The 22,371-nt window shown below is 43.1% G+C and overlaps 1 protein-coding gene across 1 annotated transcript in view; it reads left to right on the top strand.

Annotated features, from left to right (window-relative positions):
* The window catches only part of LOC109894795 (isthmin-2-like), a 53,581-nt gene extending 31,747 nt beyond the window's left edge, over window positions 1–21,834 (top strand). Inside the window, exons 3-6 of the mRNA XM_031828529.1 lie at window positions 64–421; window positions 12,207–12,344; window positions 12,957–13,025; window positions 14,237–21,834. Of these exons, the coding sequence (XP_031684389.1) occupies window positions 64–421; window positions 12,207–12,344; window positions 12,957–13,025; window positions 14,237–14,754 (1,083 nt within the window). The 3' untranslated portion in view covers window positions 14,755–21,834. The remainder of the gene's footprint in view (window positions 1–63; window positions 422–12,206; window positions 12,345–12,956; window positions 13,026–14,236) is intronic.
* Window positions 21,835–22,371: the final 537 nt, after the last annotated feature.

The following is a 22,371-nucleotide window of genomic DNA, read 5'->3' as shown; positions in this document are numbered from 1 at the left end:
CTCTCTCTCTCTGTATGTCTCTCTCTGTCTCTCGTTCTCTCTCGCCTCCCCCCTCTCCTCCAGGTGACCATCGAGGTGGTGGAGGACCCACAGACAGAGATGGAGATGGACCTGGCCAAGGAGGGGGGGGAGGGGGGCCGCAACGACTGGTCCCTGTCATCGGAGGAGTGGCTGGGCCACAAGAAGCTGTTCTGGCCTCTGTTCTGGGAGTACCCAGACCAGGCTGAGAGCGGGCCTGGCAGCAGGGCCAGCCTAGAGGAACAGGAGCAGCCCACAGAGGACTATAACTACAACCCTGAGGAGCAGGAACCTGTGCTTAGTGGGACTGGGGGGACTGGGGTGGGGACAGGCGTGGGGGTGGGGGGTGGCTGGGGCAGCCGCTGGAGCAGCAACAAGGGATGGGACTCCAAGGAGAACTACGGTATGTTTTTTATGATTAAATGTTTTTGTTCTTGTAATTATCACAAAATGATAGATAAAGAAGGAACAATTCAGCAGAATCAAGTTACAATGGGTGTTTCTCAATATGCATACTACCGTGCTCCACGCTCTCATGCATTCTACGAGGACGTTCCCTTGAGTATGTTCTTTTGAGGATGAGAGTATGGAAAACGCATAAAACATTACATTTGACAAGCACTCGAACTCCAAGGACCCATATGGGCTTGCATCTGCACACACTACAGTGGGTATTATAGGGAGGTAAACATGCCAAAATGAACATAGAATCTATTTATTAAGGTATCAAGATCAAATACGTATGAGATGTGAATGGGAAACATGTCATTCTGAAGCCAGAGTTTATTTTCTCTCACTTCAGCTTAAACAATGGCCATTGATTTCAATAAATGTTGCATCATTTTTTACATGGTTGCATCATAATTCTGTGCATACTTTCTATTGCGGCTTGCATCAATGTATGCTTCAAAATTTATACAAACAGAGTATGCATCCGAGAAGTGCCCTCCGAGCTCCATTTGACATTGATTTGGACTCCTACCCCTCCGTGTGTGTTCCAATTTGCGGAACATCCAATGTGTACCATTGTGTAACACCACCACCTGCCTGGACGATGCACTGCAAATAACATCCTCTTAAAAAGACACCTTTTTAAAACGCCCCACAGGAAGCAGAAGTTTTGGCCCTTCAGTTTCTTCGACAATGATTAGATAAGGTTTCTAAGAGAATGTATGGCTTGTGTATTGTTACTGTACCTTTCTATTGTAGAAGAGGGTTCCTCATGTTTGTTTGGTGTCCCTGATCTGATCACAGATCTGAGAGAGGGCTGGTGTTTGTGTATGGTTCGGGGGTCAGTGGTCAGGGCATGTATGTGGCGAGCTGTCTGAGATGTTTTTGTCCTGACAGTTTCCTCCACGAGGCTCAGAGACAGCAATACTACGGGCCTCCGTCCCCCACTGTCTCCGTCCCCCACTGTCTCTCCTTTTCTCCCCCCGCCTTACCCTCTGTTCCTCCAACATGATTTATGATTCGAGGCTGTTCGCTCAAGGTCCGCTACATAAACATGTCAACTCCCTCCCTCCCTCCCTCCCTCCCTCCCTCCCTCCCTCCCTCCCTCCCTCCCTCCCTCCCTCCTTGAGGCTCTCTTTCAAACCCTCCCTCCCTGAGGCTCTCTTCCAAACCCTCCCTCCCTCAACTATGATGCCTATCAGTTGTAAACAGCCAGCCAGGAAGAGGGAGGAACAGGACTTGGCCTGTTTCGGTGTACTGTGTTCACCTTCGATAAAGTCATGTTCATGGCATAAAAGATGCTTGCATTGTTGGATGTTTAGGCCTACTGTCTACTGGGGAGACAATTAGAGGTGTTTGTTGACATCCTAGAGATTCAGCTTTACATTCCAAGAACTTAAAAGATTTAGAGATAACTTACTGTAAACTTGATATTGTATACTGTAAGGCCTGTAGGTTAGCCTCTTTAGAAATGCTGCTTTTGATGGTCATTATGTCCCATTATAAGACATCCAAGAAGGTTGATCTTTATAGTGAAAACTGCCCAAGACATGCTCTTACAGACTTGATGTCTGCTACTCTGTATAGTCTTTCCTTATCCTCTCCATTCCCTTCCAGGGATAACTGTATCTAACTATTTTAATATGTGGCTCATACTGAAATAAAATGGCCAAAATAGAATGATTACAGTAGTGAAGTCACAGGGCTGTATTCAATGAAGAAGGTAGGAACATTTTCAGGAAGACCTTAATTCGCCTCTGGTAGTTATAATCTGTCTGAACCTTGAACTCTCCTTGTCAACCCTCAAGCTCATTCATTAAGCCCTCTGGAAAGAGCTTCAGTTCTTGGCTCTGGCTCTGTGTTCCGGGTTTTTGGTTGGTTGTTTTAGTGTTCTCTCTCGCTCTCTGACAGTAGCAGTTAGCCACCAGACTAGCTAACAGCTCTCTAATGCTGTTAACCTGATCAGTAGGCAGTCACCTCTAAGTGAGACCAGTCAGCCCACAGTGCTACGGCTATGCTTTGTCTGTAGCGCTCTGCCAAAAGAGCTCTGATAGATTATTACTATTACTATTCGCATAGGGGGGGGGGGGGGGGGGGACATGGGATGGGAGGTTGGGGGTGGGGGTGGAGGCCCACATCTTTTTGGTTTTCTGTTATTTATTATTCAACTCTATGTATTTCTTAATGTTATTTTGAGTGGTAGCCTAAGGGTACAGGTTTTATAAACTTCTAATTTGAAATGTATAGTAATGTACCCTAAGAAAAAAACGATAAAACCAGAAAATATCACACAAAAAAATATTTAAAGACATGATTAAAGATATGGTAGAGTACAGGTCAGATAATAACAGGGGGAAAGATAAAACTAGTGGGCTGGAGAGATCAAATTGAAAGGGGGAGAAAGAAAGAGAGCATGAGGGCAGGCTCAGGGAGGAACTGAGAGAGCGAGCACTCGACCGTCAGTCCATTGTGTGTGTCCTTTGAAGTGTGTGTCCTTTGAAGTTGACACTGGTTCTTGGGATAGAGCAGTCATTTGAACCTCTGCTGGGCTGAGTCTCAGGGTAATGGTGGCATGGTGTCTCCTCACAACCCCCTGGCCAAACAACTCATATTTATTTGTGATCATTTAGACTGAAGAGAGTGTGCACAGGCATTTACGGGGGTGGAGGAGGGGGGGCAGGAGTTGTCAAATCAAATCCAATTTTATTGTTCACATACACATATTTAGCAGATGTTATTGCGGGTGTAGTGAAATTCTTGTGTTCCGAGCTCCAACAGTGTAGTAGTATCTAACAATTCACAACAATACACATTCATCTAAAAGTAAAAGAATGGAATTAATAAATAAATAAATATTACAATGAACAATGTCAGAATGGCATTGACTAAAATACACTAGAATACAGTACATATGAAATAAGTAAAGCAGTATGTAAACATTATTAAAGTGACCAGTGATTCCATGTCTGTTTTGTTGAGGGGCAATTGGGGCCCTCTTTTTAATGCCAAGCTTAATTTACTCTTTCCTTCCCCAAAATCACTGAGATTAGACAATGGCACAGGAGAGAATGGCTGCCGTTTTACAGTCTCCTAATCAATTGTGCTATTGTGTGTGTTTTGTCGAGTTATTTCTAAATGATTGTGTACCTAATGTTTCTGAGGCCGTCTCTTATGACCGAAAAGAGCTTCTAGAAATCAGGACAGCGATTACTCACCTCGTATTGAATTTCATTAACGAGTCGGGCGAGAGGGATTTGCTCCAGACACCCGACAAGGCCCTCATCCCCATCTTTCGCAGGAGAAAGAGACAGAGATTTCGAGGACGAAGGTCAGGGTGCCTTGTAAGGATCTGGTGGTGAGTGGGTAATTTGCCTTTACCATCGGTCCTATTAGCCAACGTACAATTATTAGATAATAAAATAGACTAACAACAAGCACGTATATCCTGCCAACAGGACATTAAAAACTGTAATATCTTATGTTTCACTAAGTCGTGGTTGAACGGCGACATGAATAACATACAGCTGGCGGGTTATACACTGTATCAGCAGGATAGAACAGCAGCCTCTGGTAAAACAAGGGGTGACGGTCTATGTATATTTGTAAACAACAGCTGGTGAACGATATCTAAGGAAGTCTAGAGGTTTTTAGAGTATGGAAAATGCTCATCCAGAGGCGGCACTCCTAGTGGGACTTTAATGCAGGGAAATTTAGCAGCATGTTAAATGTGCATTTCTACAGGCATGTTAAATGTGCAACCCAAAAAACTCTAGACCACCTTTACTCCACACACAAATATGACCATAATTCTATACTCCTGATTCTTGCTTACAAGCAAAAACTAAAGTAGGAAGTACCGGTGACTCGGACGATAAAAAGTGGTCAGAATTTAAGCTACAGGACTGTTTTGCTAGCACAGAGGGCCTTGTAGGGATTCCTCCAATGGCATTGAGTACACCACCGATGGTATTGAGTACATCAGTCACTGGCTTCATCAATAAGTGCATCAATGACGTCGTCCCCACAGTGACTGTATGTACATACCCCAACCAGAAGGATTACAGGCAACATCCCCACTGAGCTAAAGGGTAGAGCTGCTGCTTTCAAGGAGCGGGACTCTAACCCGGAAGCTTATAAGAAATCCCGCTATTCCCTCCAACGAAACATCAAACAGTCAACGCATCAATACATGACCAAGATCAAATCGTACTACACCAGCTCCAACACTCATCGGATGTGGCAGGGCTTGCAAACTATTACAGACTACTAAGGAAAGCACAGCCGCGTGCTGATTGGGCCTTGTAGCCTACCAGAGCTAAATTACTTCTATGCTCGCTTCGATGCAAGTAACACTGAAACATGCACAAGAGAATCAGCTTTTCCGGACGACTGTGTGATCACACTCTCCATAGCCAATGTGAGTAAGACCTTTAAATAGGTCAACATTCACAAGGCTGCAGGGCCAGATGGATTACCAGGACATTTACCAGGGGCTGTAGTGGAGCAGGTTGAGATGTTCAATTCCTTGGTGTCCACATCACCAAAAAACTATCATGGTCCAAACACACCAAGACAGTCATGAGGAGTGCACGACAAAGCCTATTTCCCCTCAGGAGACTGAAAAGATTCGGCATGGGTCCTCAGATGTTCAAAAGGTTCTACAGCTGCATCACTGCCTGGTATGGCAACTGCTCGGCCTCCCACTGCAAGGCACTACAGAGGGTGGTGTGTACGGCCCAGTACATCACCGGGGCCAAGCTCCCTGCCATGTATACCAGGCGGTGTCAGAGGAAGGCCCTAACCATTGTCAAAGAATCCAGCCACCCTACTCATAGACTGTTCTCTCTGCTACCGCACATCAAGCGGTACCAGAGCGTCAAATCTAGGTCCAAAAGACTTCTGAACAGCTAATCAAATGGCTACCCAGACTATTTCCGTTGCCCCCCCCTCTTTTACGCTGCTGCTATTCTCTGTTTATTATCTATGCATAGTCACTTTAACTCTACCTACATGCACATATTACATCAAATACCTCAACTAACCGGTGCCCCCGCACATTGACTCTGTACCTGTACCCCCTGTATTTATTTTTTTACTTAACATGTTTTTTCTTATAACTGCATTGTTGGTTATGGGCTTGTAAGTAAGTATTTCACTGTAAGGTGAATTATATATATACCTTTTGTATTTGGCGCATGTGACCAATTCAATTTGATTTGATGTGTATCCTCCTCCCCCAAAAAAAACATTATATTCCTCTCTCGCTCTGTTAACCCAGCATGCTTTGAGAGTGCTTGTGGTATTGTTGTGTGGTCAGGTCTTCCAACTAGCCCTTAGCAAGTGATTACAGTCTTACCACTGCAATGATGTCAACACACACACACACTTCTAGATCTGTTAGATCACACCCACTTCCACCATCTTCATGTGGGCTCTGCTTATGCTAATAAGCAGTTACATTTGGATACTCAGTGCTGCACATCAAACTGACTCCTAAATTACTTTATGTTGTGCAAGTCATGAAATGGCCATCTAAATGCGTACACAGTACTTAGTGCCAGTGGTGGAAAAAGTACCCAATTCTCATACTTGAGTAAAAGTCAAGATACTTTAATAGAAAATGACTAAAAGTGAAAGTTACCCAGTAAAATACTACTAGAGTAAAAGTCTAAAAGTATTTGGTTTGAAATATACTTCAGTATCAAAAGTAAATGTAATTGCTAAAATATACTTAAGGATCAAAAGTAAAAGTACAAGTGTAAATCATTTTAAATTCCTTATATTAAGCAAACCAGACAGCATAATTTTCTTGTTTATTTTAATTTACGGACAGCCAGGGGCACGCTCCAACACTCAGACATCATTTACAAACGAAGCATGTGTTTAGTGAGTAAGTCACATCAGAGGCAGTAGGAATAACCAGGGATGTTCTCTTGATAAGTGTGTGAATTTGCTCATTTTTCTGTCCTGCTTAGCATTCAAAATGTAACAAGTCCTGCTTAGCATTCAAAATGTAACAAGTCCTGCTTAGCATTCAAAATGTAACAAGTCCTGCTTAGCATTCAAAATGTAACAAGTCCTGCTTAGCATTCAAAATGTAACAAGTCCTGCTTAGCATTCAAAATGTAACAAGTCCTGCTTAGCATTCAAAATGTAACAAGTCCTGCTTAGCATTCAAAATGTAACAAGTCCTGCTTAGCATTCAAAATGTAACAAGTCCTGCTTAGCATTCAAAATGTAACAAGTACTTTTGGGTGTCAAGAAAAATTGATGGAGTTAAAAGTATTTCATTTTCTTTATGAATGTAATGAAGTAAATGTTTTTCCATTTTTACTTTCTAACCCTTCCACCCCTCCCCTAATTGGAGAAAAACTACTGAACATCAACTCTAAGGCTTATACATACAACAACTTCCGGCTTATACATACTATATACATTTTACGGGCACAGTCTATTTTACAATAGTTAAAAAATATATATATATAATTCTCCTGTCCTTCCTCTAACCTCGACCTCTCACATCTGTTTCTTTCACAAAAGTTCTGACCCTATATACGTTTTACGGACACATTATATTTTACATTAGTTATCTTGTTGTTATTAGTTATTATTAATAGTCCCACCCTTCAGCTCCATTCAACCCCTCCCGTCTATCTCTTAACACCATCCATATTGGATTCTATTCTATTCTATTCTATTTGCCATATACTGTATTTTTCAACTGGGCTGTGATGTTTCATAAAAGTTTTGAACCTTTCTATTCTCATCATTTCTACAGATTTTTGATAAAAGTATTATTATTTTATTCATCGATTGACTATAGCTGTGTTCGAATACTTCATATTTTGGCAAATTTAGTACAAACATCCGGGAACTTTTGGCATACTAACTTTATCCATACCATGACCAATTAGTGTATGGTTAGTGCGGTTGGTGCGAGTATTCGAACACAGTTTATGACTTTTTAGGTCACCCAGTAGTGCTATCTGCAGAGTTAGCTCCAGGTAAATGTTGCAATTATTCAGCCATTCCTGGACCTGCGACCAAAAACAAGCTACATATGGACAGTACCAAAATAAATGATCTAATGTTTTTGTCTCTTCGCAGCTAAATCTGCAGAGCTGGGATGGTTGTATCCCCCATATATATAATATTCTATTGGTTGCAAGAATTTTGTGTAATAATTTAGATTGAATAATTCTGTTTTGAATCGGATGTTGTTTTTCGTATCAGTTCGTAAACCATGTGCGATGGAATCAGTACTTTGAAATCGGTATCTCTTCCCAACTATTTTGCAATCTATATGGCACAGCTGTCATTTTTTGGTCCTTAAATTAAACTGGTATACTTATTTATCACAATTTTCTTTAACCAATTATTGTCTTTAATGCAGACAAATTCCCTACTTTTTCCCCCTTCCGTTTTCCTCTTCCATTTTTGCGATAATGCTGGAGTTAGATGGTTGTAATTTTGCGTTTCCATATATTTTTGTTAGCTGCATGTGTGACATAACTCCACCAGTCCTATTTATGATATAATTTACAAAGATTATCCTTTTTATTTTTTTACATTTTATATATCTTTTTTAATTTTTTTTATCTATTAGTATATTTGAGTTTAACCACAATATTAGTTGTATTATTTGTTCTGGGTTTTTTTTCTGGTGGATTAAATATAAATTGCAACCAACCTATGGCTTGTTTTAAAAATAGCAATATTTGGGAGATTATTTATTATAATCTCAATTATGGGAAAAAAGGGCATTCTTGAACATGGGGTGAGACATTGTTATTAATTTGCTAGAGATTTAAGTATGACTTTTGTATGACTGAACCCTTTACTGATGGGTTTAGTGCTATAATATTTAATCATTTCTATCCTCCAAATGCATGTTCATTATCATTGGGAGACCTTATTTGTTTATATTTGGCACTGTACATTTAAGGAACCCATAATGTATAATGTTATGTGCTCAGTTTTGTCACACCCTTAGTATACAAATCCATCTTGTGTGTTGAGCAGAGGATGCATAAAAGAAAGAGAGCAAGAAAGGGAGAGTTGGAGGTGGGGTTTATTAAGAGAAAGAGACATGGAGAGAGGGATGACAAGGAGGAAGAGGGAGAAGGAAACAGAGGAGGGAAGAACAAGACGGGAAGAGAGACAGTGTGTGTGTGTGTGTGTGTGTGTGTGTGTGGGTGGGTGGGTGGGTGTGTGGGTGTGTGTGTGTGTGTGTGGCTACAGAGACTACAGAGCATTCCAGGATTAGTGTTAGTGAGTGGAGGAGTGCAGCATGTCACCCACACCTCTGTGTTGTTTGACTTGGCCAGCCAACATGAGAATGCTCCTTCAAGACACACACACACACACACACACACACACACAGACAGACACACACACACACACACACACACACACACACACACACACACACACACACACACACACACACACACACACACTGTAGTCTGCCAACAGGAGAAGGCTCCATCTCATTCAACACCAGGCCCAGAGCTCACAATTAGCCCCAAACTAGCAACCAACGGCAACTAGCCAAAAACATATTAACTGCCGGAGAGGCAGCAGGACGCTAGATGAACTAATCTCCTTTTCTTCTCCCTCGCCTCCATCCCTTGATCACTTCGATGAGTATGTTCCTTGCTGGCTCTCATTTTGCATGACCTCTCCCTTTGTCCTACCTAGCATGTGTCCCCATGTCCATCTTCTTCCACTTGCCCTTTCTCTTCAATTTTCACCCTCTCCCTCTCTATTTCTTCATCTTTTCCATTACTCTCCCTCACTTTTTTGTCGCTCTCTTTCCTACGTCTCTCCATCTTTTCTTTCTTCCTCTCTTCCTCCATCCCTCCACTGAGTCTGTAATCTTTTTAACATGGGGGAAAGAACTGATTGTTCATTAGAGAAACAGAAAACCTATTAGCTAGCCTAGTACAGGGCTAGCTGTCCTGGGGCACTGTTTGTCTTGGCTTTGTTCACTCCGCTGTATGCTGCTGAATTTGCCATTGACATATTTATTACAACCAAGAGAAACACACACACACATACACATACACAATGGCACATGCATGAGCAGGCAAGCACACACACTTGCGGATACACAACCATCCACACGCGCATACTCACGCACTGGTACATAGACATGCTCACACACACACACACACACACACACACACACACACACACACACACACACCCTAGCCTGCCAACTGGCCCCATATCCTGATCATTAGCGAGATTATACTTTCCTGAAAAATATGCAATATTAATTCACGCGTCATTAACTTCTGTGTGGAAACTGAGGGAGCAGTTAAGCGTCTCTGGTGGTGGGATGGATGAAGTCTCACTGAGACAGAGAGAAACAGATTCCAGATCAGTTTACAGCAGGTTAGTATCTGTCTCTTTTAAGGAGATTCATTTTACCTGACAGGTCTTAGATCAGAATATAGCAGGTTGGTGCCTGTGTCTGTTAAGGATATTCACTTGTGCTTGACAGGTTCTACAGTAGATCAGAATATAGGAGGTACAGTGTCTGTTTTATTTTTGGCGATTGAGTCCTCAGCATACATAGACACACAGGCTTTACTCAGAGCCAGTGGCAGGTCATTAGTAAAGATTGAAAAAAAGTATGTCTATAGCAGGTACGTTTTTCTCTGTTATAGACATCATACTGTGGAACGAGCTAAAGCAGGTACTGGATTAGTGTTTGTCAATCCTGGTCCTAGGGACCCTAGTTTTTCCCCCTAGCATTAATACACCTGATTCAAATAAGCAACTCATTATCAAGCCTTTGATTAGAATCAGGTGTGTTAATGCTAAGGCAAAAACTAAAATGTGCACCCCTTTGTGTCCCCAGGACCAGGATAGAGAAACTCTGTTCTAGACCACCATACCACAACCCTAGTGAAGTTAATGGCAGCCACAAGCTACACCACTACTGAAGTCAATGACAGCCAGTAGCTACAGCCCTAGTGAAGTTAATGGCAGCCACTAGCTACACCACAAGGGAAGTTAATGACAGCCAGTAGCTACAGCCCTAGTGAAGTTAATAGCAGCCACTAGCTACACCACAAGGGAAGTTAATGGCAGCCACTAGCTACACCACAAGTGAAGTTAATGGCAGCCACTAGCTATACCACAAGGGAAGTTAATGGCAGCCACTAGCTACACCACAAGTGAAGTTAATGACAACCACTAGCTACACCACTAGTGAAGTTAATGACAACAATTAGCTACACCACTAGTGAAGTTAATGACAGCCACTAGCTACAGCCCTAGTGAAGTTAATGACAACCACTAGCTACACCACTAGTGAAGATAATGACAGCCACTAGCTACAGCCCTAGTGAAGTTAATGGCAGCCACTAGCTACACCACTAGTGAAGATAATGACAGCCACTAGCTACACCACTAGTGAAGTTAATGACAGCCACTAGCTACAGCCCTAATGAAGTTAATGACAGCCACCAGCTACGACCCTAATGACGTTAACGACAGCCACTAGCTACACCACTAGTGAAGTCAATGGCAGCCACTAGCTACAGCCCTAGTGAAGTTAACGACAGCCACTAGCTACAGCCCTAGTGAAGTTAATGGCAGCCACTAGCTACAGCCCTAGTGAAGATAATGGCAGCCACTAGCTATAGCCCTAGTGAAGTTAACGACAGCCACTAGCTACAGCCCTAGTGAAGTTAACGGCAGCCACTAGCTACAGCCCTAGTGAAGTTAACGACAGCCACTAGCTACAGCCCTGGTGAAGTTAATGGCAGCCACTAGCTACAGCCCTAGTGAAGTTAACGACAGCCACTAGCTACAGCCCTAGTGAAGTTAATGACAGCCACTAGCTACAGGCCTAGTGAAGTCAATGGCAGCCACTAGCTACAGCCCTAGTGAAGTTAATGACAGCCACCAGCTACGACCCTAATGAACTTAACGACAGCCACTAGCTACAGCCCTAGTGAAGTTAACGGCAGCCACTAGCTACAGCCCTAGTGAAGTTAACGACAGCCACTAGCTACAGCCCTGGTGAAGTTAATGGCAGCCACTAGCTACAGCCCTAGTGAAGTTAACGACAGCCACTAGCTACAGCCCTAGTGAAGTTAATGACAGCCACTAGCTACAGGCCTAGTGAAGTCAATGGCAGCCACTAGCTACAGCCCTAGTGAAGTTAATGACAGCCACCAGCTACGACCCTAATGAACTTAACGACAGCCACTAGCTACATGCCTAGTGAAGTCAATGGCAGCCACTAGCTACAGCCCTAGTGAAGTTAATGACAGCCACCAGCTACGACCCCAATGAAGTTAATGACAGCCACCAGCTACAGCCTCATGAAAAAGACTCTCACTCCTTTCTGAAGCCTCCTTAGCTTTTTGAAGTGTGGTCTTTTGGTCCGCTCCAAGACACGGTTGTTCCTGGTGTCTACTTTGTTCTATGTTGTTCCTGAGATGCTAAGATACTCAGTTGTTCCTGCCACAACCAGCACATTGAAGAAGGTTTATGTATGCATGTTAGAGCTGACAGATGAACACTCTACTGTAGCTCCAAACATGTTTGGTCGTTGCTGCTTTATTGCATAACGCTCTCACCAGCTGGGTCAGGAATTCACTTGGCTCACTTCAAAGACATACCGCACTCCTCTAGTATAACCCTTTGTTTTTTTTACCATCCCTTTTCTCCCCCTTTCTCATCTCTCCGTCTCCCTCTTTCTCATCCCTCCATCTCAGAGTACGAGGAGGAGGAGTGGAGCGCCTGGTCACCATGCAGTGTCACCTGTGGCCATGGCAACCAGAAACGTATCCGTTCATGTGGTTACGCGTGCACGGCGACCGAGTCCCGGACCTGTGACCTGGACAGATGCCCAGGTGAGAGAGACACTTATGTAATGTCATCAACAATGGCCATGTTTCGTGGCTGTGTGATGTCATCAGACCTTGCCTGTCTCTGGTTGGGTCCCATTAGTTCCAAATAGCATCCTCTATGTGCCGCCTTTCCTTCATGATCACTGATTTCAAAGCACTTTAGACGTGTTAAAGCAACAGGCTAAAACGTATCCCGCCTTTCACATATTAGTGATCAATTCTACAGCGATCGTACCATTAGGCTTTTCCTAATATGTCTGCCTGATGCTTCTAGAACAGGGCTATTTATATCCGTACAGTTTGGACTTGGACAAACGTGATGTTGATCCCTGTTAGTGTGTTTAGTAGTGCGCTGCCTGTTCTGTTGCCCCCCTGCAGAGTCCTGGTGTGTACACAGCTCCATGTCTGTTTTAAAACGCTCAATGAAGGCTCGTACTGCTACCCAGGAAGGTGTGTGTGGGTGTGAGTGCGTGCGCGTGTGTGTGTGTTGGGCATAGACAGTCCCCCTAGTCATATCAACAGCTACTCAGAAACCATTTTTTTCCTTTGCCTACAGTATGAGGCTATCCATTCAGCAGGTTTCTTAACCAGTGTCTGTGTCCCCTCTCTCTGTAGATGACCTGTTAGCAGTGACTGAGCTGATACCTCTGGAGACAACAAATGGCACTGACTCCCTTGACACAAGTATGTTTGTTGAAATGTGTATATGACAAGTTTGTTTGTGTGTTTGTGTGTGTGTGTGTGTGTGTGTGTGTGTGTGTGTGTGTGTGTGTGTGTGTGTGTGTGTGTGTGTGTGTGTGTGTGTGTGTGTGTGTGTGTGTGTGTGTGTGTGTGTGTGTAGCCAACGGTCCATTCTAGTATTTGGGGGGCCTTAATGGTCTGTTCCGTTTAGGGAGGTTTAAACTGTTCTACTGGGGCTCCAATCATAGAGAGACTGCAGGAGTCCAGTTGGGGTAGTCAGAATTCTCCCTCCCTCCACCGAGATTGTTACAAAGCCCATGAAAAACCCAACTGTTCCTCCAAGAAATGTTTGAATGGCTTTTTCGTTTGTCTTTTATTGCTCTCCCTACGTCTGGCACAGGCCAGTGAAAGGGATAGCTCTTTTCACTCTGGGCAAAAATAACAAAGAATATTCAACAAAAACATAACAAGATAAAGTGTCATAAGTTTTTTTTTTTTGCTCTTTCCCCAATCCACTACGGAACATAAATGTTTATAATGAATAGGTTCCAATTTGACCGCAGCCTTCAACATTTTATTCTCTAGCACCGACTATGGCTTTGTTTTTGAACTCATTCTCGTTCGCTCTCCGTGGTCTTTGAGAGCTTTGCAGCCCCCCGGTTCAAAGTAATGGGTTTTAACGCGCTGAAATCACTCCTTTATGCTTGGAAAGTCTCTCTGGTTTCCTCAGAGTTACCAATGCTGTCTTCCTTATAATCCTTCCCGAAAGTTATCTTTTTATTAAGGCCAAAACCTGAGCTGTTGAAAGAGAGCGGTTGATTTCCGTGATTAGTATGCATTGTAGTATTTCATAGGTATATATACTGTATATATTCTATGTTGTGGAAAATGTACTAAATATGGTCCGAATCCATTTTTCATTTATATACGCATTGAAAATGTGATTTTTCACACAAATCATGCATAGATGTCAATGGGTGATTTGTGCGAAAGTTCACGCTTTGTGTGTGTGCCTCAAGCTACGATTCAACTCTATATGTGTGCATCACTTACAGTAGCAGGTGCTTACAGTGTATGTTTCTGTGCTTATTGATAGTTAATTGAGTTCTGCTGATCCTTGATTGATCCTTGTCGATGGCCTATTGACTGTTGTGATATTGATTGATAGATTATTCATCATCTGTTGACTCATGTATCATTTCTCTCCTCCCCAGACGTGGACAGCTGTGAGAAGTGGCTGAGCTGTAAGAACGACTTTCTCCAGAAGTACCTCCACCAGGTGCTGACCGAACTACCCAGCTGCCCCTGCTCCTACCCGTCCGAGGCCGTCTACAGCGCCGTCAACATCTTCGACAAGACTCTGCGTAAGACCTACCGCTGGCGTGACGCCTCCGGCCCCAAAGAACGGCTGGACATCTACAAGCCCTCCGCCCGCTTCTGCACACGCTCCATGCTCTCCTTCGACAGCACCACGCTGGCCGCGCAGCACTGTTGCTACGGTGACCACATGAAGCTGATCACACGGGGGAAAGGGGCGGGCGCGCCAAACCTCATCAGTACGGAGTTCTCACCCGAGCTGCATTACAAAGTGGATGTGCTGCCCTGGATCCTGTGTAAAGGGGACTGGAGCCGCTTCCACTCTGTGAGGCCGCCCAACAACGGGCTGCAGTGTGCCCACAACCCCACAGAGGACGTGTACCAGGCTGAGCTAGAGGAGGCCCGTGAGTACTGAGGGAGGAGAGGGGGAGTACTGAGATCCTGATTGGGGAGAGACACACGTGGTTCAAATGGCTCTTTTGGATTTGGGCATGGGCCACATACTGAATATATTGTGTCAACTATCAGTTGCTTTGGGTGAAAGGAGACCTGGACATCCCCTCCCCCTTATTCAATGTTTGGTCACATTGTGGTACAGAGTTTAGTGAACACCTACAGTTTTCTAGTCAGGCTTGACCCATCCAAAATTGAGTCAAGTTGAATAATATTTTTTCAATTTTTTTAATTTATTTTTAAGTTGAATACTCTTATCTGGTGTGCGTGGGAAAACTCTATGATCGTCACGTCTTAATGGCGCGTTGTTATGACATCATCACCATCAAGCGTTTCCTCATTGGATGACTCATCAGAATCCACCTGCCAATTGGAATATGCTTTCCTGTGGCTGACTTACTGTGGTGTTACGGGAAGAGAAAAAACAACTATTTTCTAACTGGTAATTTATTGCTTGTGAAAGTCCGAATTTTGGAGAGCGTTTTTTTTTTGGGCTACACTCAAAAAACAAGAAGAAAAAAACACTGGTTTGTAAACGTTGGGAAATTTTAAAGAGGGAGAGACTGCAATGAGATTGTCCTAGTTCTCTCTGACACCCCTCAACCCACCACCCCATAGACTCACATGTGCTGCTGCTATTGAGAAAATGGATGGGGGGGATGGGTACAGGGGGATGGGATGGCTCAGGGGTTGCCATGAGCTGTTCCAGAACCCCTAAGGGAACATGGAGGAACATGGATAGTGTATTTATTGGACTCATATTGGGCCTGTATTGTATTTACTCAAATACTCTGATGTCTCATGAAAGGAATTCCTGTCAAGCTGCTAAAATGGGGATGAATTCAACACAGAATGTTAGTTGTTGTTTGTCTTAGACTTGAAGCTCTCTCTCACAATCTCTGTCTTCTTTCTATCTACCTCTCTCTCCCTTCTCTCTCTCTCTCTCTCTCTCTCTCTCTCTCTCTCTCTCTCTCTCTCTCTCTCTCAATCTCTCTCTATTTCTCTCCCAAACGCTCTCTCTCTCTCCTGGCCCCACTCCAGTCGGAAGAAAAAAAACAGACTGATCAAGCACAGGCCCAAGATGCATTGTGCTTTTCTTACTTTCTTATTTCAAGTCAAGCCACACATTTCTTTGGAGATGTTGACCCCTAGAACTCTATTGTGTTATTCATCCAGTCATATCCAGTATCAGAGGACCAGATACTCATCCTCCTGAGCCATTTAGCCGTAATGCTCCGTCAGATAAAGTTGCATTGGGTCATGGTTAGCTAATCCTGGGGGAAACATAGAAAATACATTGTTGAAGGTCTCTCTGTCGCTCTCTCTCTCTTTCTCTCTCTCTCATCGACAGACATACTGCTTGTTTTCCTCCTAAGGATTGCTCCATCGTTTAATCTGATCCATAATTGAATCGTATTGAGATGTTTTCCTTTTATCGCCTGTTAACAAGTCACGGTGTTGCATTCCTCGCAATCCGAGACACCCGGAGAGACAGTCATAGATTTGCCGGTGGAGAGGGAGAGAGGAAAACCCTTGGTAGGGGGCCTTGAAAGGAGAGAGACACTTGGACTCTCCAGGGGTGAGGGGGAAGATGGAGTGAGGCTGGAGGTAGGTGCAGGAGAGGGCTGAGGGGAGGGGTGTCTGGGCTCAGTTGATGCATGGAGGTCCTTTCTCCAGAGAGGAGTGGGAGTTGAGCAGAGGGGAAGTGGAGAGACATCTCTGTAAACAGTGGAACCCTTTGAAGAGCTCTCCCCTTCACTGGTGTCCAAGACCTGCTGCCTCTCCCCCTCCACCCTGTCTTGATGCCTGGTGTTGTTTTAAGGTCTTAATCCTAACCCTGGTTATCAGACTGAGTGCCATTGAGAGATGTTGAGGCTGAACACGTCCTGAAAGAATAGTGTTGATGGACAGGTCTCCCGCTCCACACTGCAATGACAACAGCAGAAACAACACACAACCTTTGGTGTTACACACTCGGTTACTCTCTCTTATTTTTTTTAGCAGATGCTCTTATCCAGAGCAACTTACAGTAGTGAGTGCATCCAATCGTTATACTTTTTCATACTGGTCCCCCGTAGGAAATGAATCCACAACCCTGGCATTGCAAGAGCCATGCTCTACCAACTGAGCCACACAGGCCTTATCCTCTGCTTCCCTTTTTTTATACTCTAATATTGCAGCCAGGTCACCCGTGATACAAGTCCATGTTCGATGTCCATCCACATCTGACGATGTCGGGAAATTATGTGTAAACCGGCCACTAGGAGCAATAGTGAGCACTGTTACCAAAGTAGGTTTTTGGTTTTGCTATGGTGTTGTGTTGTGTTGTGTTGTGGACAGGGATTGGGTGTTGCAAGTTTGCAAGTTCAGAGCCAGCAATGGAAAGTATTTTTGTTTTGAAGGGTATCCCAAACCTTCAAACTTACCTTAACCATTCAGAGTTACTGCCTAACCTAAGAATTTGGAGTTAATGCCTAAGCTTAACCTTAAACACTTTGAAATTTGACATTTGGAACAACTTCTAAATTTGACGTTTAAGAAACATGGATGAAAGTCTAATTTTGACGTGAGACTGTGGGAGCCGGTAGCTTGCTTGCTCCTTTTCTCCTTCCCTCCCTCTCTCTCTCCCTCGCCCTCATCCATGCCCATTCATAGCTGACTCAAGTTGGCATAGGGGAATTCTCTGTAGGTTGTCATCGGGCCGTCACTAAAGACAAACACAGACACACACACACACAGAGTCAGGCAGCCCTCCAGTAATTCCCTCAACATCCTGCACTCTGCCATATCGAAGCCAGTTAAGCGAATAGCGTTTAGAAACTTCACAGAGATCCCAATTCATCAAGATGCCAATCACAATAAGAACACAGAGGGCTGTAGTAGTTGGACTCAGACACACTGACGAACATAATATGAGAAGAGCGTTACAGCCTCTGGTATGAACAACGTTTTTTTCCATCAAATTCTCTCAGATGAAACAGCAGTATGACATGCGTTCTCCTTCAGCTGTTGAGACACGGTGCTGGTAACATTTGTCCACATTCTCTGATCAAAGCCTTGCCATTTTTCACCCTTTTTTCCACCTTAACCCCCCCTTCGGAGGACACAAATATATTTTTTGTTTTTTACAGCATTTCTGCTGTACATACATTGCACATATACATACATTGCACATATAGATTTTACATACATGGTACTTTTATATATAGCAATCACATGACAATAATACATTACCGAACATGAGCTCTTTAATCCCACCCCTCAGCCACTCTCAGCCCATCCCACCTATCACCGCAGACCACCCTCGTTTGGTTTCCATGTGCCATATATTTTTCAATTGTGCTGTGATGTTTTACATGGATTTTGAAGATTTTAATCACATAGTATCCAAAGCCTTGTCATTGAATGTGATGTGTTCCTATGGACTCAAACTGCCTTGACCATCACATTGTTGCTTCATATCACTACCAAACACACAGCCAAGTGAACACAGACAAAGTAATGCAGTGATTCATATGAGGAGTGTACGTTGGGATATGACCAGTTAACCATCCACAGTCCCTGGAAGATATCCATTACTTCATGCCAGACACAGTCAGAATGGACTCAATTAAAGAGGGAATTTGTCCCAAATGGCAGCCTAATGCCTATATAGTGCACTGTATTGGACCAGAACCCTATGGGCAGGGCCCTGGTCAAAAGTAGTGCGTTATAAAGGGAATAGGGTACTACTTGGGACGAAGTCCCTCTTTAATTGAGTCCATTCTGACTGTGTTTGGCATGGAGTAATGGATACCTTCACACTACACTTGGTTCATCTTCCATTGGGGCCCAGCTGTGAAAACCCCCTGAATCCTCATGGCATTAACAGCTCAGACTCACACTGCTGCATGGCTCTCTAGCCTGCCTGCTGCTGCCTCAGGTTTCACCATCACATTACACTACACTACACCCACTACACCCAGTGGAGGCTGCTGAGGGGAGGACTACTCGTAGTAATAATGGTTTTCATGTGTTTGATACCATTCCATTCACTCTATTCCAGCCATTACACTCCATTCCAGCCATTATTATGAGCTGTCCTCCCCTCAGCAGCCTCCACTGACCCTCACAGCATATCTCTCTGTCCTAGGAATGTACTCTGTGGGGTGTGTATGCACATGCAAGCGTGTATGTTTTTCAGAGGACCTCTAGGTTCTGAATGATTGTGTTTCTAATGCTATCTAGTCACGGTGTGTGTATTTCTAAAGGGCTAGAGGGGCCTAGTCTATATTCAGTAGATCAGTGGCGGTTGGTGCCATTTAAGATTAGGGAGGACCTTTTTTTTATGCGCATAGACTTATTTCTATTAAAGCATATTGGATGACTGTCATTCATATTCCATTCAATGTAACATGAATAGGTTTAGGCTACATGATACTTGAATTTTCCATATATCTATCATGAGGTTGCTACAACCTAGTCTATGAATGAAAGTTTCTAACAGATCGAGAGACAAATTGGAGTAATCAAGGTGACAGACAGTGACACATTCAATACCGCCTTGCACACTCTTGCCTGAATATAGCTAATCTAGGGTGTAATCATTAGTCCAAACAGCTGCAAACGAGAATTTCTATTGGACAAATTCAGGTAGGTTTATCCCCGTTTCGTTCCGTTTATTTCCGTTTAAGAAACGTTTTTCAACAGAATCGTCGGAATGAATACACCCCTGATCCCCCGCACACACAGTTCACTTTCATAGCAGCCACATACAAACAGAATCATCACTTTGCTCATTGTATAATTCCTTCTCGCATCTACGTGCTATCCTCCCCTCACCTTTTCCCTTTCAGTGCACAACAGCTGTCTGTGGCCATGCAAAATTAAACTTTCCAAGCCAAACCTTCATACCATAATCGCTAACCACTACACACAGCCTACATCGTTGTCATCATATTAGCTAACGTCATAGTCAACATAGCTGCTAGAACTAACGTGTTAGTAAACCCTCTACAATCACGCAGTACAGTGTACATCAAGCAGTTTAGCAGTTACACCGGCGGGCCTCGTGGCAATAAATTAATTAAACCGCTTACCTTGACTTAGCCAGATAGCTAACATAAATAGCATGCTTCTGTTTGTGCCGGGTGTTTGAGCAGGCTAAATTAGCTAACTGAATTAGCTAGCTAAGTAAATGAAAGTAAAAAGAAAATGAAAAATAAGAAATAGAGCTAGCTCTCGCTCTCTTTGCTGCTTCTCCTTAATTTTTGCACTCAACAAAAAAAAGGCAGTGAATGATTTCTTAAAGATCACTCTAATCCATTGTTCTAGGTTTTGTATTGAAGTCAATGTACCCAGAGGAGGACGGAAAATAGCTGTCCACCGGCTACACCATGGTGCTACCCCAGAGAGTGCTGTTGAGGCTACTGTAGACCTTCATTGCAAAACAGTGTGTTTTAATCAGTTATTTGGTGACATGTGAATATATTTAGTATAGTATCATCTTAAAAGGATAACCTTTAGAACTTTTCACTCTTTTCCATGAAATGACTGAGAAGGATGGTCCTCCCCTCCTCTGAGGAGGAGCCTCCGCTGTAGTAGATAGATATCTGTGTATGTGTGTTCTGTAGGAGTGCTGAGTAAAGTATGGCTACAGAGGAAAAGGGAGAGAAGGAGAGAGAAGAGGAAAAGAGAGAGGGATGGAATGAAGGCTGGCTATCAGAACTGTTTCTTAGAAAGTATTGACATTGGCCTGATTCTCAAAGTTCTTTTATTTTGAAAGCAAGCCAGGGCCACCTCTCCCTCTTGCCCTCTCTCTTTCTCTGTACAGTGTTTCTGTACAGTATGAAACAGACTATTTTTCAATGGCAACTGTTAAATCCACTCAGCACAGTATGAATTGCTTGACTCTTTTCCATGTACCTTACAGATTCTGTCTCATTGTTGGACCTTTTACCTATTTAGCAAAGGGAAATGTTAAGGTGATAGAGCTTGTGAGAAGGGAATAAAGTGCAACGATTATACAATGATTGTGTTTACTTTTCTTCCAAACCAATGGGGTGATGATGATGCAAAACCATCTGTTTTAAAGTTCATGGGTTTATGGGAGAAATGTTCCTAGTACACTGCAGTTGGCAATGTGTTTCATTGTGCTATTTATCATTGGCCAACTTCAATGCTGTTTCTCAATTCGAAACATTCTTTGTTGTTTTTGTCATGGAAAAAATACTTTAGTCTTTTTGGAGCTGTCTCGTCTTGGCCTTACATTTTAAAGTTTACGTTGCAAACCTTTTTTTATCAGGAATATTTTCTTTTGAAAAGATAAGGTATCATTTTTGTAAACATGTTTTTTTTTAAGAAAGGCACTTTATTTAAAAGCATAAGTAAATAATATACATGTATATACAAACTCATAATGAAATATATACTGTATGTAATACACAGTGCAGTGTACCAACATCTTTGTAAATTGTTCCGTTTTTATAGCTAATTGTAAAGGGTATGTACTTTTTTCAGCATATGTCATGTTTTTTATCTCGGTCTTAGATACATTTTTTGTATAGTATTTATTGAAATGAATCGTATGAAGATGCACTATTGAGAGCATCCCCAATGTGGTCTCTGTTACATGAAAAGGGAAGGTGTTCACTCTATACCAGTGTTTCTCCCATTGATATAGAACATTGATACACCCCTAGTATGTGGACTGTTACTGTTTCTAACCAGTCCCTCAGATGGTTAGCTAACAACGATTGAATCAGTTCTCAATTGCTAGTGTTAGGCCTAGATTTGCTAGATCCGTGTTAGCTCACTTTACATTTAAAGGTCATTTATATTGAGACGACATCTGCAGCGTTTACCTTGATGCGATCTTCACTTAATCGGTAACATTGCCTTTAATAACAGCCGTAATCTCAGAGATCACATAAAAGGTTGAGAAACACTGCTCTCTAACACCACACCACACCATGTAACTCTCAATCAAACAACTGCTCAGCATTCTTCTCTGTGACTTATAAATGTGCTGTGACAAAATATAATAAATTTAACTTTGCCACAAGTTGCTAGTCCCACTGGTGTTTATGTTCAGGCTTACAGGTTGTATGCGATCATTAGGGTAGAGAAATGAAAGAAGATCATTTGGCATTCATGTTTACGATGAATGAGAGAGAGAGAGAGTGTGAGCGAGAGAGACTGAGTGAAGGGTAAACAAGAAAGCGAGAGACGAATGTAGAAGGAGAGAAAGAAAGCAACTTTGAATCCGAGCGAGAGAAAGAGAGAGAGAGAGAAATTGAGCTCAGACAGAGAAAAACTTTAATCAAGCTAAGAGAGAGATTTGAATAGGGCAGAGAAAGTGAGTGTAGCACACCAGAGTCTTGTAAGCTTATCACAGAATAGCTATCTGGCTGTGTAACTGCCATCTGGAGCTGTAATAATATAATTGCCTCCACATTAGGTGTTGCTAGGATGCCTGCCCCAGGAGGAGGGCTGACGCTACACCAGCCAAGTCAGGTGCTGCCCTGGGCCCTGATCACTCCCCTAAATAATGTATTTACAACATTAACAATGTCTATCTACACTGTATTTCTGATCAACT

Source organism: Oncorhynchus kisutch, linkage group LG7, assembly GCF_002021735.2.
Source record: "Oncorhynchus kisutch isolate 150728-3 linkage group LG7, Okis_V2, whole genome shotgun sequence".
Taxonomy (NCBI): Eukaryota; Metazoa; Chordata; class Actinopteri; order Salmoniformes; family Salmonidae; genus Oncorhynchus; species Oncorhynchus kisutch.
Note: the sequence above shows the minus strand (reverse complement) of the source record. Positions and strands in the feature narration are given on the sequence as shown.